This window comes from Canis aureus, chromosome 19 (assembly GCF_053574225.1).
Source record: "Canis aureus isolate CA01 chromosome 19, VMU_Caureus_v.1.0, whole genome shotgun sequence".
Lineage (NCBI taxonomy): Eukaryota > Metazoa > Chordata > Mammalia > Carnivora > Canidae > Canis > Canis aureus.
Window position 1 is genome coordinate 44,175,915 of NC_135629.1, and position 17,032 is coordinate 44,192,946.

General features: G+C 41.9%; 1 protein-coding gene across 8 annotated transcripts in view; it reads right to left on the reverse strand.

Annotated features, from left to right (window-relative positions):
• Positions 1 to 17,032, reverse strand: part of LARS2 (leucyl-tRNA synthetase 2, mitochondrial) — a 188,978-nt gene that overhangs the window by 121,891 nt on the left and 50,055 nt on the right. For all 8 annotated transcript variants that reach the window (XM_077859188.1, XM_077859189.1, XM_077859191.1 and 5 more), the window contains 2 exons: positions 8,386 to 8,477; positions 6,119 to 6,179 (listed from right to left, as the gene is read on the reverse strand). In XM_077859188.1, the coding sequence (XP_077715314.1) occupies positions 6,119 to 6,179; positions 8,386 to 8,477 (153 nt within the window). The remainder of the gene's footprint in view (positions 1 to 6,118; positions 6,180 to 8,385; positions 8,478 to 17,032) is intronic.

Here is a 17,032-nt window from a genome sequence, read left to right on the forward strand (position 1 = left end):
AAAGAAGGTGTCACTGACATGCCACAAATGTCACGGAATTTTGGCAGATGGAACCATATTGAAGAAAAATACCATAAGCCAAACCGTGCACCACCTCCCAACCTTAAGAACAGGCTGGGTTCTTGAGAAGCTGGGCTCTGCTACCTCTTACTTGAAAGGGCAAAGTCCTGAGGGGACATTGGGCCACGGGACAGATGGAAAGCTCACAAAGTGGACCCCTGTGGCTGTGGTGGTGCAGCGGTACTTCAAGCAGTCACGGTCAGGGGTATGGTGACATCACAACTCATCCCTGGGTGAGAATCCGACCAAAGGAAAAGATGCACCAGGAACAGTGGATTCCCCAAGCCCAGAAAGGAATCAGTAATGCAGAGATGATGAAGGAGCGTCCTCCCCCCACCCCTCAGGCTGACAGATCTCTAACTTGATATACCAGTCCAGGTCACTCAGCAAACACAGGAGAAAACCCACAAGGTGTCTGTGAAAAGATCCCAAAACAAACAAGGATAACGCAGCACTCTTACTTGTAAAAAAGACTCAGTACAGGAAGCAAAAATAAGTTTTCAACAGCATCTCCTTATATTCTCAAAATTTCTGAACATACACGGTCTGTGAAGATGAGATAAGATGGTAAAAGAACAAGAAAATAAAGAAGCTTGAGAAAGAAACTGGGAACTGAATGAGATAAGTAAAAAGAAAATAATGAAATCTAAAAATACAATAGCAAAATTAGTATCTGCATTAGAAACCACACAAAGCAACACTCATTCAATAGAAACTGGACCGGTGATGTGGAAAGCAAACATGAGAAGTTCTTCCACATGGCAGAGAAGAACAAAGGGACCAAGGTCAGGAGGGAGACAGAGAAAACAAAGGAAGACAGCAAGCAGAGCGGGTGTACAGTTCTTGAAAACCAGAGCCCATAACACTGTCACAGGAAAAGGCCCACAACTACAGATCGAAAGGAGTCCTTGAGCACCCAAAATTTAAGTTGAAGGAGTGATACAGGAATATGCTCTGATGAAAACTGGAAGCGGTGGGGGCAGAGATAGGATGAATCTGACAAGCATCAAATGGGGGGGGGGGTATAAGATTACTGCATGTATGAACAAACCTCTGGGTTGGTCTCAGACTTCCCCACCAAAGGTCAGAGGGTCAGAGGCTGGTGGTTACATAAATTCCACATGGAATTAAGCTGCACAGAACGATTACTACTGAACAGACCCCAGTGACTACATGTAAAAATGATGAAATCTGAATGAGATTCATACTCTAGTTAATAGTTTCATACCAGTGTCAATTTCCTGCTTTGCTATTTTATCATATAGTAGTTCTATCAAATGTTATCACTGGGGGGAAGCTGGGTGAAGGGTACCTAGGATCTCTCTGTACTGTCTGGCAACCCCCTATAATTCTGTAATTATTTAAAAAAAATGGTCGGCCAAGCATCAAGGTCTACTACAGAAATCTGAAAGAAAGAATTCCATACCTCAGCATATTGCTGTTCACACATGAAAGCAAAGGACAATCATTCTCCATTATGAAGACAACATATGATGTCACAAAAAGCAAGAGTCAGATTTTTTTAAATGGGCAGACATAAGCTCTAAAAAGCTCTACTGATGAGCATTAAACCAGTTAAGGAGACTTCAATTTGAATAATTGGATGTGATTTAAAAACTAGCAGCAAATACCAAACATAATGTTTAAGAAATAATACATGAACAGAAAAGGTATAATATAAAGAATAAATTAGGCCTAAAAACTCCTACCAAGGGTGCTTGGGTGGCTCAGTCAGTTAAGCATCCGACTCTTGGTTTTGATTCAGGTCCTGAGATCAAGCCCCATGTTGGGTCCCTGCTCATTGGAGAGTCTGCTTCTCCCTCTCTCTCTGCCTCTCCCCCAGTCATGTTCTCCTTCTCTCTCTCTCTCTCTCTCTCCCCCTCAAATAAATAAATAAATCTTTAAAAAAAAAAAAAAAGAAAAAGAAAAAACTCTTATCAAAAAAAAAAAAACCCTAGAAAAATAGGTTGTATAAAGTGGAAGTGTCACTGCCTCTCAAGTTCCTTATTGCACACAGCAAGCAAAAAATACCTGGTTTTATTTGGTATGTTGATACTAAACACTAAAGAAAAACACTTAAAGCTATCTTTTAGCAGAATAAAAAAACAATTTTTTTTAATCTCTAGAGGAAAAAAAGAGAAAATTCTAACTGTAAGACACCCATTTAAAAAAAAAGATATCTAGGGATCCCTGGGTGGCTCAGCAGTTTAGCGCCTGCCTTTGTCCCAGGGCGCGATCCTGGAGTCCCGGGATCGAGTCCCACGTCGGGCTCCCAGCATGGAGCCTATTTCTCCCTCCTCCTGTGTCTCTGCCTCTCTCTCTCAATCTCTCTCTCTATGTCTATCATAAATAAATAAATAAATAAATAAATAAATAAATAAATAAATAAATCTTAAAAAAAAAAGACATCTAAAACTATGTTTTAACTGAGTCTACAAGTGATGTAACAAAAGAATTTGACAGATAAGGGCTAAAAGTTTAAAAAAAAAGTGGACAAAACACATCAAAGAAACAAGACAACAGGGACGCACTGTCACATCAGACAATAAGAGGGAGCCTCTGTAGACTACCAGGTATTAGCATTAAAACCAATCATAAAGCAACTATAATTAAAATATGGGAGTAATAATATCACAAATGGATCAAATGATCAGAAACAGAGCTTTAGTAGCATAATAGCATAAAAGAACTAAGTTATATTTAAGGTAGCCCTTTAAATCAATGAGAAAAGGACCATTTAAAAATAAAAACAAAAAAAATAAAAATAAAAAAATAAAAATAAAAATAAAAACAGAAACAATTGGTTATTTAGAAAAAGTCATTCTTTATCTTCTATACTAAAATAATTCCAGTTGAGTTCAATGTAAAACTTAAACCATAAAAGACTGAGAAGATATGAATGTATCTATCTCAAAGAAGGTCTTTCCAAGTACATATTTGTATGCTAATAACCTCACTATAAACAAAATGCATGGCAAATGACAAACTGAGAAAACATATCTATAAAAAAATATTATTAAGAAAAGGACAGGGGCGCCAGCTGGTTAAGTGTCTGACTCTTCATTTCTGCTCAGGTCATGATCCCAGAGTCATGAGATCTGGCTCCACACTGAGCTCTGGGCTCAGCACAGAGTCTGCTTGAGATTCTCTCTTTCCCTCTCCCTCTGCCCCTTCTGCTGGTGCTCTCTCTCTCCCTGTCTATTGCTCAAATAAATAAATAAATAAATAAAGTCTTAAAAAAAAAAAAAAGGAAGAAAAAGGAAAAGAACAAATACTCCTTGCCTATGCAGGCAAAAGACAGGATTAGATCATACACACACACACCCTAAATTCAAACATCCATTTAACACATGAAAAACAAAACAAAATGAAACCTCACTATCATGAATAATGAAAGAAATACAGATGAAAACATCTAATAACTTGAGAGATAAATGGTCTTCAAACTTTCAAATACCACAAGCCAAATTAAGTTTCCTTCAAGTACCTATCTATATAAGCCTTAAACTTGTTCATGGCTTTTTTGAGAGTTCACATTAAAGAAATAATAGAACATGTTTACCAAGATTTGTGCCCCAAAAGTGGGAGATGAACACAGCAGTCAAATTGGCCAGGGGATTAGCCAAGCCCTACTGCTTGAGTAACCAGCAATAAAATCATGGTAATAAATTTATCTTCATTTCATTTTTTAAAGATTGTATTTCATTATTCATGAGAGACACTCAGAGAGAGGCAGAGATGTAGGCAGAGGGAGAAGCAGGCTCCCTGTAGGGAGCCTGATGTGGGTGGGACTCGATCCCAGGACCCTGGGATCACAGCCTGAGCCAAAGGCAGACACTCAACCACTGAGCCACCCAAGTGCCCCAGTATTTTCATTTTAGAGCTTACTAGGGACCCAAAGAAATAATTATGCATGCCTAGCCCATGGTAAGTGCTCTGTAACTATTAGAGAGTTGTAGCAGCAGGGGCATATTTATCTACAACATCGCACAATAGGTTCAAAATCTCTTTCCTGAAATGCTTGCAGTCAAATGTGCCTCAGAATTAAGACCTTCTTTGGATATCAAAAAGCAAGAGCATATTTATCCAACAAAGTCTAGGAGAGTACCCAGTAATCAATTATATTATTATATATACAGAAAAATATATGAATACTCATTCTAAGTGAGATAAATATCAGTTCAGGTTTTGCAGTCAAATGAGTTAAAAAACTTTTTTTTAGTTTTTAGAGCTTTCTGGACTTTAGATTTGCACAGAAGGGATTGAGAACCCATATTTATAAGAGAAACATTAAAATCTATCTAAATGTATGGTAATAAGAAGTTACATAAATTATAATATAGTCATAAGATAGAAAACTATACCTCTATAAAGTCAGTTTTTCAAAGAATATTTAATAAAATGAGAAAATGTTCATGGATGGTAAGTGTAAAAAAAAGATAAAAATGTGCATTATGGATTTAACTCTGCAAAAGTAAATTACATAGATGTTTATAATTCCAGAATAAAATATACAAAGAACTATACCGGGATGTTAAATTAGCTGCACTGACTTACACTCTTTAGATTTTTTCTGTAATTTCTAATTTTCTAAAATAATCAGGAAAATTAGCCGCTAATATTTTGAGCCATTTATGGCTGATGTTCCTATGCAGGACTAGAGGGTTAACAAGTCCATCTCTGCCCTCAGGGAACCTAGAATCTCAGCTCTGGAGAGCTATGGGCAGTATTCAGCTCTCTCTGCAACAGACTGCATTTCATCAGTAATTCCCGGCTGACATCCTGGGACAATGTGACCGGGGCACCAGGACTTTTTCACCCCTTCACCAAATGAACAACTGAGGTGACCCTGCAAATCAAGTCAGTGGTAAAAATGGCATCGGTGGTACAATTAGAACTTAATTCAACTCGTGACCTTATCTAAGGAAGCTACCAAAAAACAAACAAAAAGGACTGTTCGGATGTGTTTGCTTTTTCTCACTGTATTCAACAAATCTCAATTATCTAAGAAATTGCTGGAGGAGGAGGAAAAGATTGTTTTTGGATTTGTTCCAGGTGCTTCTCATGAGGAAGAGGATGTGAACTTGAACTTGACAGGCCCAGTAATGAAAACCTCAATCATTTTGTGGAACATAGGGATGCTAGAAGGGTTCATGACACTAGAAGGGTCCCTCTTTTATTTATTTATTTATTTATTTATTTATTTATTTATTTATTTAATTTATTCATTCATTCATTCATTCATTCATTCATTCATTCATAGAGACACACAAGGGGGCAGGGGTGGAGAGGCAGAGGCAGAGGGAGAAGCAGGCTCCACACAGGGAGCCCAATGTGGGACTCGATACCGGGTCTCCAGGATCACGACCCCGGCCAAAGGCGGCACTAAACTGCTGGGCCACCGGGCCTGCCCTAGAAGGGTCTCTCTTACCAAACAGGCCACCAGTGTCTAAGGGGGTGGGCCTTCAGCCACAGTGTGCAAGGGCTCAGTTCCCAGTTACCTGAGTGTTCCTAACACCCAGGTGGTATTCATGAACTCCTCCCATGTCTAGGATTCTCCACTGACTTAATACACAGCTCAAAAGTATTTTACACCAAAATGCTATTTGTGACATAATCATTATGGGCTGTTATCAGACCCAATTTGGAACTTGGAATGCAGATAAATAAATGGTCAGTCAACTCAACACCTATTCACCCCAAAAAACCAGAGAGGCTGATAATTAATCACGTTAATATAGATTCCACTAGTCTTTTTAAAATATTGCAAAGAGGAAAAATCCATTTGTGTGAGGCTTTTGATACCCATAAATTCTAGCCAGCTGTGGAGTTAAATAAGAAGTTAACTCTCTTCACTTAATCCTACAGAAAATGACTTGTCGGCAGGCAGACTGTCCTCTGGGAATACTTTTTCATTTGTGGAATGCTGATCCTTCCCATCTCTCCCTCCCCTTCTCCCAACCCAAAGAGGAGAAATGTGAAGTAAGTGCACATGGTTCCCCATGGAAGGGCGACCTTCATAAAAAGGAAAACTTTCCAGGATAAAGGGCTGACTTACCCTATCCCAGCTGAAACACAGGCCCAGTCGATCAAGCTGCTTCCTCATGTGTTCAATATTACTGTGAAATGGAGGGAAGAAAGTTTGGTTTTCAGAAGACAGAAGCCACAGACAATCAACACTTTGAGGATATGAAGGGAAAGTAAAAATCTAAGTTATTCAAAAGGGCTTCCAATGTTGTTTTGCCCTGGGGAAAAAAGATTAATCAGTAAGACTCAACGAAAATATCAGTGTATTAGAAGATATCTATTTGGATTCATCCAGAATCTACTAGAAACCACAGTGGTCTTTGGCCCTGGGGACTGGCTCTTCCTCTGGCTGTGATAGGCAACCCCTGTGGTATGTGCACTCCTGGCCCATCCCTATGTCTGTATTCCATGCAAATTTAAGCTAAGCATTTACAAGTTTAAAATCAGCTGAAGAAAAAAACCCTAATGTACAAATTGTGGGAATCCAAAAGAAACCCGCTTTCGGGTTTATCGGTCAAAACCTAAAATCTAAAACTATCCAATAATTGAGATAGGGGGAGAAAAGCAAATTAATCAACTTTATTATGAAATGAAATAAGGGAATATGTTTTTTTTTTCCCCTTGGTAATCTCTGCTTAGCCAACAATAGTTTATTTTCGTCCAGGCTTCGTGCTAGACATTTTGCAGAAAAGTGCCTACTATGGACAATGTTTGTGTCCCCCCCAGAGTTTGTATGTTGAAACCTAATTTCCAAAGTGATGGTATTTAGAAGTGAGGACTTTGGAAGGTGACAAGATCATGTGGGGGAAGCCCTCTTGAATGGGAGCAGTGCCTTTATGAAAGAGACTCCAGAGAGCTTCCCTGCCCCTCTGCCATGTAGGGACACAGAGAAGATGGCCACCTGTGAACCAGGAAGGGGCTCCTCTCCAGATACCAAATCTGCAGGTGCCTTGGTCTTGGACTTCCCAGGCTCTAGAACTATGAGAAAGAAATGTTTGTTGTTTATAAGCTACCCAGACTATGGCATTTGTGTTATAGCAGCCAACTAAGATGGACTATCCCTCTTTTACGGACAAATAAACTGAAGCACAGAGACGTTAAGTAGTTTCCTCAAGGTGATTAGCTACCAAGAAAGCAGGATTTGCACTAAGGTGGCCTGATTCAGGGGCCATCTTCTTAACCACTATTTTTTCTGTGGAGGGGTTGGCAAACTTCTGCAAAGGGCCAGATGGTAAATGTTTTCAGCTTTGTGAGCCATATGGTTTATCACAGCTACTCGACTCTGCCCCTGTATCATGAAAGCAGCCATGGGCAATATGTAAACAAATGGGTATGACTGTGTTCCAATAAACCTTTATTTACAAAATCAGGCAGGGCCGAATATGGCCCATGGGGCCTAGTTTGCTAATCCCCCATCTAGCTTTACATCAATTTTGTGCCATCTTTGGTCCACTTTATTTGAATATCTTTTCTGTCTTTTTTCATTACTCCCATGTAATCGAAAATTAACCATAACTGAGAAAGTGGTAACTAGGGGTTAGGAGAAAAAAAGGGAAGTGAATGGTACAATGGATGATTCTACAAAGTAGCCTCGGGCAAAATAAAGCAAAGGGAGGTCAAAGACAATTGAGATAGGCCCTGGAATTGCCCTTCTAGATCTCTTGAGGCATGGAGTGGGGAAAGGCCCCCAGATCTTTGTGAAAGAGGCTGGCAGAGTGAGCCCAGAACATTCCGCTGGGTTCTGGTGTGAGAGATGGGCACTGCTGGCCCACATGTACATGGAAGCCTGAGGCACAGGTGGAATTGGGGATGTGTCCCCCTTGGAGAAGGCCATATTCAAAATACACTGGCCATATATTTCTACATTGAATGTCTAAGTTTCCATTGTTCTAGAATGGTGAAGGCAAACATTAACAGAATTTTCCGAGAAAATTACAATGTGGAATTTGGATATAGCCCACATTGTGGTCAAGCGGATGAGAAACACTATAGAAATTTAACAAATGCAACCCTGTCCTTCTTTTCCCTTCCAAATGCAAATACCCAGGGGAAGAATAACTTTATAACAACAAAGCATCAAAATGAACACATTCCGAATGAATACCCAGAACCTTCTCTGGGACTTCTCAGTTAAGAATACAGCAAGCTAAAAGACAAACGCCAATATACATAATCCTGCTCATCGCTTGGCAGACAGCAATGTTTTGTTTGCTTCACTATCTGTTTCTCAGGCACAGAGTAAAACATTTTTTTAAGGTTTCTGTATGGAAGTATTTGAAGACGCCTGTAAATACATACCTTTGCGTCCAACTTTCTGGATGTAGATTCCTCTCAATCGCTGCATTTTCAGCAGGCAGTCCAAATGCATCCCATCCCATGGGGTTGATGACCTAGCACCCGGAAGAGAAACATCAGCCATGGCAGATTGCTAACACCTCTATCCATATTCTTCTGGGTCATAAACAGGCATTCTCTCCTACCAACATGTCATATCCCCTTCTGGACGACTCCAGACTATGCTTCTGAAAGCCAGCTGACTACCATGACAAATGGAGAGGAGAGCATATAGAACGTTACACACCAAGGTGCCCATAGCAGTTATCTCTGAGTAGACTCATCTTCATGACTACTCTTTACTTTCTTCCTCTTGGCTGTATTATCTATAATGAAACCAAATCGTTTATCTAAAATTACAGTTTTTAAAAAATTTCAATAATATGTACATGTAAAAATGCACAGGCATTTAAAATGCTCACCTCATAGTACTTTCTTCCAGTTGAGGAGCTGGGCCATCCAAAACGGTAGCCACTGGCCACATGTGATTATATAAATTTAAACTTAAATTAAAATAAAAAATTCAGTTCCTCAGTCATGCTAGCCACCTTTCAAGAGTGCAACAGGCACTTCAAATCACTTCCTGTAAGACGTTCCCATTCCCTGAAGAAGCAGCCTAAAATCTTAGAGCTCAAAAGGCTTTGATATGTCATCCAGGCCTAACCCCTTTAATTGGACAGTTTAAGCAACAAGGGCCTCGCAAGAGTGAGCAGCCTAGCCACATCACAGCAGTAGCAATTACCTTCAGCCAGGATGTGCCAGTAAGGCATTCATTCTGCAAATGGACAACAGTTACAGTTCAGTTGGCAGCTCCTGTCAACCTATTTTACACGAATGGGAACAATGGCTTGAAACACATACTGTGGCACCAAGGGACAGCCTTGTTTGTAATCATATAGACAGCCTGAGCTTGTTCACACACAAGCTGCATTTCCTTGGGATAATGACGAATACTCAGAGGCACATGAGACCTGGGGGCGTGGGCTACTGTGGCAGCCACTGTCATCTGCTACCCTGGTAGGCAGCACCCACAACACGGCACATCACTGGTTCCCCCACAATATTTCAGTGGTGTCACTGGCCAGAGGTATTACGGAGGCCATCTGACAGCAGGGAGGCAGACGTCTTGACCTCACACGCATCCTTACCCCTTTAGCTTCCTGAACGTGAGTTATTCATGACAACTGTCTGCAGCACATTGGTGCCAGGTGTTGGAAGTTCTTAACCAAACCGAATGGACCATGAGCTTCAAAGGGCCAGTCATCTACTTGGCCTTCTTTTCCATAAAAGAGGCCCAGTGGTTCTGTCCTGCATAATTAGTGACTCCTATCAGATGCTCCACTTCAAAGTAGTCCAGCTGTTCCTGCCACAGCTGGCCAAAGCAGGGGTAGCCCGGGAGAGAAGGCAGCCACCGGGAACCCTGGGTGGGAAGAGCCCTGCCTCTGTCCTGGGCAAGGACACACTGCCTAGTAGATCTGGCCATAGTAGGGGTGGTGGTGAGTCTGACCCACTCAGATCTGCTTTCCAGAAGAGATATAGGCCTGGTGAACAAACAGCACTGTGGAGTGCTCCAGCTGGCTACTGCCACAGGGGAGGCTGGGAAGCCTTGGATGTCCAGGCAAAGATGACATGATTCCCACGTTCAGCCCTGCATCTGTACACCTCCTGAGTTCAGTGAGAATAGGGTCCTTCCTTTCTCCTTTACAGGATGTTTCTCAAAGTCCAGACAAAATACGAGCTTACTTTAACACATGAAACAACACAGTACGTGATACATAAAAGCAAAGCTGACTCTCCCCCCTGGCGCCAACCCCCATTCTCAGCTCTTTGACTTAACTGGTAACACCAGCCTCTGTATCCCTCTACATCTTTCTTCTCACTCAAGCACAGATATACAAACATATGTACATATACATAGGAGCTGGCTGGTTTATTTTGGAAACAACCTGTTATACGCTATTTTATGATCTGCTTTTTTTTTTTCATTTAACATATCATGGACATCTGTACAAACGATGTAAGTGTATGTGTGTGTACACCTATGTGCTTGTGTGTGGCCTTTTAAAACATCCTAACATTCCCCAGGTATATCTGCTGTTTGTAGTTTTAGGAACTTGACCAGATACAACCCAATCCAGTTGATCTTTCAGATCCAAGATCTCTCTTCCTCCTGCTAAATGGGACAGACCCAGGACGCCTGGGTGGCTCAGCGGTTGAGTGTCTGCCTTTAGCTCAGGGCGTGATCCCAGGGTCCAGGGATCGAGTCCCACATTGGGCTCCCTGCATGGAGCCTGCTTCTCCCTCTGCCTGTGTCTCTGCCTCTCTCTGTGTGTCTCTCATGAATAAATGAATAAAATCTTAAAACATAAATAAGTAAAAAAAAAAAAAATTTAAAAATAAATAAATAAATAAAATAAATGGGACAGACCCAAAATGCTTCATCCTTCCAGATGGTGTCCCTCCCCTTCAGGAAACTGCTCTTCCTCCAACTTCACACAGTCTTGCTGGGGGCTGCCAATCACAAAACCCACCCCTCTGGTTACACATGCTTGAATGCTGCTTTTCTGGGCTTGTCTGTTGTCTGCAGGGGGTGGGGGTAGGGGTGGAGGTGGGAGGCAACAAAGATCAGAAAAAGGACAACACACTCACTTTACTCATTTCTCCTTGGCCCAGAGGAACAAGGAGATGAGACGGGGACTCTGGGTGACCTCACCCTCCACCTGGTAGAGGTATCTAAGAAAACAGAGCTGGTATGGGGACAAAGACTGGGGATACCCACATGGTTCCAGGACCTGTCCCGGTCCCCAAGGGCTTCTGACACTACCTCTGATTCTGTGAACTACACCAGAGTCTATAAAAACAAACACTCCCCCCCACCCCACTTGTGGCTTAAGCTGGTCTGAGCTGGGGGCTGCAGTCTCTGGTAGCCAAGAATCCTGAGCAAAACAAACATGTTTCAGGAGACAGCTGTCTCTTCAGCATTGCTTAATCCATAGATGAGAAACATTCCCTTGTATTAACTATTAAGCTTCATAATTTTTTCTCTTTTTCTTTAATTTCCAAAAGCTAAAAAATAAAAAAAATTAAAAAAAAAATTCAATCAACCAATCAATCACATGTTGGAGATTTGTGCTGGATTATTAGAAAGTTCTGCACTACTTCCATGGACTATACAAGAGCAAGTGTGATTTCCAGTTGTGCTTTAATTCTCCTGGGGCTGCTTCACTGGAGGAAAAATGTAACTGTTGTGTAACTGCTCCAGGAGAAAGGGGAAAACTTAATTACCCTTGGTTTCTTTGTTGGAAGTGCCAAAATAACACTGGTTCAATGCTCCTGCCTATCAACATTCTGTTAGATGCTGTCCATGTTTTTAAATAAAGTCAATACAGAGGCCGTCACAAAAACCGGTCTGGATTTACGTAATATTTTTCTATTTTTGTTTTCAGATGAAATTCACATGAAAAGATATTCTTAGCCCACATGTTATGTTCCCAAGCTGTCTATGAAAATCAAGTTAGAAAATCTTAAAGCTTCTTAATATTCCATTCTTACCAAAAATCGACAAAAAAGCAAACGCCTGCCCTAGAATACATACTGTGGGAAGGCCTCTTTGCATCCTGAAGTCAGAAGAGTTCTCTCCACTATGGGCCAAGTCACTGGAATAAATGTTCCCGTGAGCCAATTTCTATGGAACAGGAGAGGGGTCCCATCATTCCTCTACCTGGGTTTCCAGAGCCTCCGGGACCAAGTGCAGAACTCACTCTAGTGCTAGGAGAGGATTCACCACTGTCAAGCAGGAACCCAGTAAAGCCTGTAACAGGATCATGAAAATACCAAAGCCTGTCCCTTTCTCCGAGGCAACAAATTCTATTTGCTGAACAAACTGTCACAGCCCCTTGATAGTAAAGATACCACGTCACGTGCTTCTTTTGCCAGCCTCCTTTACCACTTGGTCTCTTAGACATCGTCCACATGGAATACCTCCAATGTAGACCCAGGATGCCTGCCTTCTTGCCTGTGATTTCCTGTGGCCAAGACTATCCAAAACATTCACTGGAAGGAATTCAAACTCTCCTTTTTAGTTCTCAAATTCCTCCTCCTTTCTTCCTATCACCCTAACTTGGTTTAACCTTTACAGCTAGGGCTACCCAATCCCTCTCAATTCCCTAGGCATTAACACTTCTTGGACATGAGTGCTTTCTGTAGAAAAGGAATCATAAAAAAAAGTCTTAGTAGCTTTAACTTGGAAATCTATTAAATTAAATTTCCAGTGTGTGAAAAACCATCACTTCCAGCTGCTCTTCTAACACTCTTTTACACATTTAAAATTAAGTGAGAAGCTGAGAGGGACAGTGGAACAACCCCCAAATCCAGAAGAGCGGGAGAACCCCGCCACCACCCCTAGACTGAAGGAGGAATTAAGTGGGAAGCAGAAGTAACAGAGCTCCACACCTGAGGTCATGAAACTGAAATACAGGGGTCTGCCCAGACGGAACTGGATTCCTGAAGAAGATGCTGACCAGGGCAGACAGAGGGAAATTCTCCAGCTTCTCCTTTCCTCCTGCACGCCAGGCTTGCCAGAATTTCTTCTTGTCCAAAACCAGCTGGAGGCCAGCTGCCACTAGGGCTTGGGAAACGTGGTCTGCAGGGGTCTGTGCTTCTGCTCTGTAGGGGTCAGAGCAAAGCAGTGGGTGGAGCTGACAGCCAACGGGCCAAGGGCCAGCCCAGGAACCTCAAACCTACCACAATTTGAGATGTCAAAGGGGAGTCAAGGCCAGCCACTGTCAAAGGGCAAACAAAGGAATCAGAAGCCTGGCAACTAAAACCAAGATTGGGCAGAAGGTAAGGCCTGGGAGCTGGGACTAGGCCAGTCTCTGGTGTGGACAGAATCACGTGCCCAGGGCTCACCCTGACAGGGCCTTCTGCTGCCTCGCGAGTTGAGCTGTGGACATCTCAGGGTTGGCAGGCAGGGTGGATGGCAAGTAGACTATAAAAAAAAGATATAGGAGAGAGCACGGTTACATAGGACAACATGCAGATGAGGTTCTGAAGGGATATACACCGGAACGTGCCAGGGGTCACTGCCCAGAAGGGCCTGGTCCTGGAGGGGGTAGGCAAAGGAGACTCTAGCCTCATCTATGTCATATTTCTTCTTCTTTTTTAAAAAAGATTTTATTTATTTATTCATGAGAGACACAGAGAGAGAGGCAGAGACATAGGCAGAGGGAGAAGCAGGCTCCCTATGGGGAGCCTGATGTGGGACTTGATCCCAGAACCCCGGGATCACACCCTGAGCCAAAGGCAGACGCTCAACCACTGAGCCACTAAGGATCTCATATTTCTTCTTTTTAAAGGGAAGAATATGGGATGTTATGTGCAATTTAAAAAGACATTTTTTTTTTTTTTAATTTTTATTTATTTATGATAGTCACACAGAGAGAGAGAGAGAAAGAGAGAGGCGCAGAGACACAGGCAGAGGGAGAAGCAGGCTCCATGCACCAGGAGCCTGATATGGGATTTGATCCCGGGTCTCCAGGATCGCGCCCCGGGCCAAAGGCAGGCGCCAAACCACTGCGCCACCCAGGGATCCCAAAAAGACATTTTTTAAGAAAGAAAAAAAGAACAGGCAAAGATACAGTTCTTCCTCCAACACAGGAAGTAAGATCAAGTAGAGGTAAGAAAACTTTTAAGGTAAAAAGGAAGGAAGCTGGGGCAGCTGATCATCTGCCTTCCTGATGGCAAGAGGAAGAACACAGCTGTTACTACAGAATAGGTTACCAACCTATTCCCTAGGAATGACCAGCTTTCTCCCCTTTTCATCATAAAACAAAACTTTATAGTTGAAACCAATTGAAACCAATTCAGCTTCGAGCTGAGAGCAACCATGGTTACTGTTTCTCAAAAAATTGCTATTTTCAGAGAATGTCATGGTTTCTCTGGAGTAGATTCAACACTTTATTTCCAAGAAATGAGAAGCACAACATTTAATTTTGTTTAGCAAGTGTAATAACCCATCATTATTATAGACTGAGGCTCAAAGTCCTCAAGCGAGGACTTCAGAGTAAAAAACCCGAATGACAATACCTAGACCCAAACCAGAAGACCTCCTCTGGGAAGGTGGAGAGATGTGACAAGCAGATAAATCAGCCAGTTTCTAATCAAGACACTGGACCAGCAATTCATTCCTCCCTTCAAATTAAATCGGAGAGGATAAGCCCTGGAAATCCACTCTCCACTTTTAGAAGCTGCAGAGAGTCAAAAATTTGAAAACTAAATGTCCTGCTATGCACCTTCTGGATACTTCATATACACTTGTTGACTGGCTGGCAGGCTGAAAATTGATGAAACATTTGTTATCATTCACTTGCTAAGAACTCCCTCCGCTTCCTGATATTTGGGGGTAATCACATTATGATCATGCAGCAGCAAGACACAGAGCCTCAATTACTTCCTCCTCCACAGTGACTAGCAAAAAGGCTCAAGCAGAAAACCTGACTTGGGCAGTGTGCGGAGGCTTCTGGCCTGAGACAAATGAGTCCAAGCCCAACCCTGGGAGAGGGACTGGGCACCTTGATGCTGTCATCACCCTGCTTTTGATCCAGAGGGTGCCAAGAAGACCAGCCAGGTGGGTCATTTTATTTTCAAATCCCCTGTGCATACAACATACAAAAACACAACAAAATCACCATATATGCTAAGCTTTAAATACGTCATCAGACACTGTTGAGTTTAAGAAGAAGCCAATTGGCAGGGCAGTCTTTTCTGACTCTTGAGAGAGAATAACTGATCTCTGGCTCCAAGAGGCCCCTGCTTAACCATCCAAACGTCAGGACTACCTTATTTTTGCTACTATCAGTTGGGTTACACGGGAAATTGCATTACAGTTTTTCTCACTGCCTCATAAGAACCTTGCCACAAATCTGTGAGGTGGGCTGGGCAGGACTTATCATTGGCATTGACTAAAGCCCCTATTTCTGATCAATTCATCACCCCCAAATCACCTAACTCTCCACTTATAAACTCTGTATCGGCATGCATATCCATGGCCTGGTCAGCTGTTTGTGATGTCAGCTTTTCCCAGGAAAGCTGTGATTGTCATGGCTTTTAGGCCTATCTCCATAAAGGAATGACAGCATGGAGGATGGAGGGCCATAATGATCCAGTTGCACTCTTTTCTCATTTCTCTCCTTTGTACAACTTGTTTACCATTATAGGAGGAAACCAAAGTACAAGCAATCTTTTTTTTTTTTTTTTAAAGATTTATTTATTCATTCATTCAGAGAGAGCGAAGAGAGAGGCAGAGACACAGACAGAGGGAGAAGCAGGCTCCATGCAGGAAGCCCGATGTGGGACTCGATCCCGGGTCTCCAAGATCACACCCCAGGCTGCAGGCGGCGCTAAACCACTGCGCCACCGGGGCTGCCCAGTACAAGCAATCTTGAACTTCCCAAATCATCATTCTCACCCGTTCTCAAACCCAAATTACAATCTGTGGTCTGGCTGGGTTCACAACATACAAAAACAAACCAGAGACCGGGAGAAGACATTTGCATTGCATTTAACCAACACAGAGTGAATAATCCAGACGATATAAAGAATTCTACAGAGCAACATGAAAAATATAAACAACCAAAGAGGAACTTGGCAAATAATATGAGCAAGGCAAACAGAGAAAAGGAAAATTAAATAGGCAATAAACATATGAAAATATCTCAGCTTCACTAGGATAGTACTCAGGAAAATGTAAATTAAAAACACAATTAGATGCTATTTCCCATATGACAAATTAGCACAGACTAAAAAGTCTAACCTTACTAAGTGTTATCAAGGATGTAGGGCAGTTACAAACGTCATTCATTGCTGGTGGGAGTAATAATTGGTCTCAACAGTTTGGAAAGGAATTTAGAAAGATTTAAAATAATGCTGAGCTATGTACACTCTATGACCCAGTAATGCCACTTCTCCGACAGGCTAACTAGTCAGGTACAAGGACGTTCATCTGGAGTAAAAATACGAAACAACCTAAAACTCTATCCATGTGAAAATGGATAATTAACTATTGTCATAATTGTGCAGCACTTATAATGGATGGAATAACTATAGAGACATAGGATAATCCTTGATACAAAATACTGAGTGAAAAAATATGCAGAATATTAAATTAAGATCTTTTATATAAAATTAAAAACACATTACTGCATATAAGTGTGTATGTATCCCTAAACAATAGATAACAGTGAAAGCATGAAGGCAAAGGATATTTATTTTTATTTTTTTTATTTATTATGATTATTTTTTAATTTTTATTTATTTATGATAATCACAGAGAGAGAGAGAGAGAGAGGCAGAGACACAGGCAGAGGGAGAAGCAGGCTCCATGCACCGGGGGCCCGATGTGGGATTCGATCCCCGGTCTCCAGGATCGCGCCCTGGGCTAAAGGCAGGCGCCAAACCGCTGCGCCACCCAGGGATCCCGAAGGCAAAGGATATATACACTAACTCCTGAATAGTAGTTACTTTGACTTCACGGATTGGAATCCAATTGTGGAGAGGAACAACTGTATCCACAACATAAAAAAGGAAAAAAAGAAACAGAAGCACTGAGGCTAAC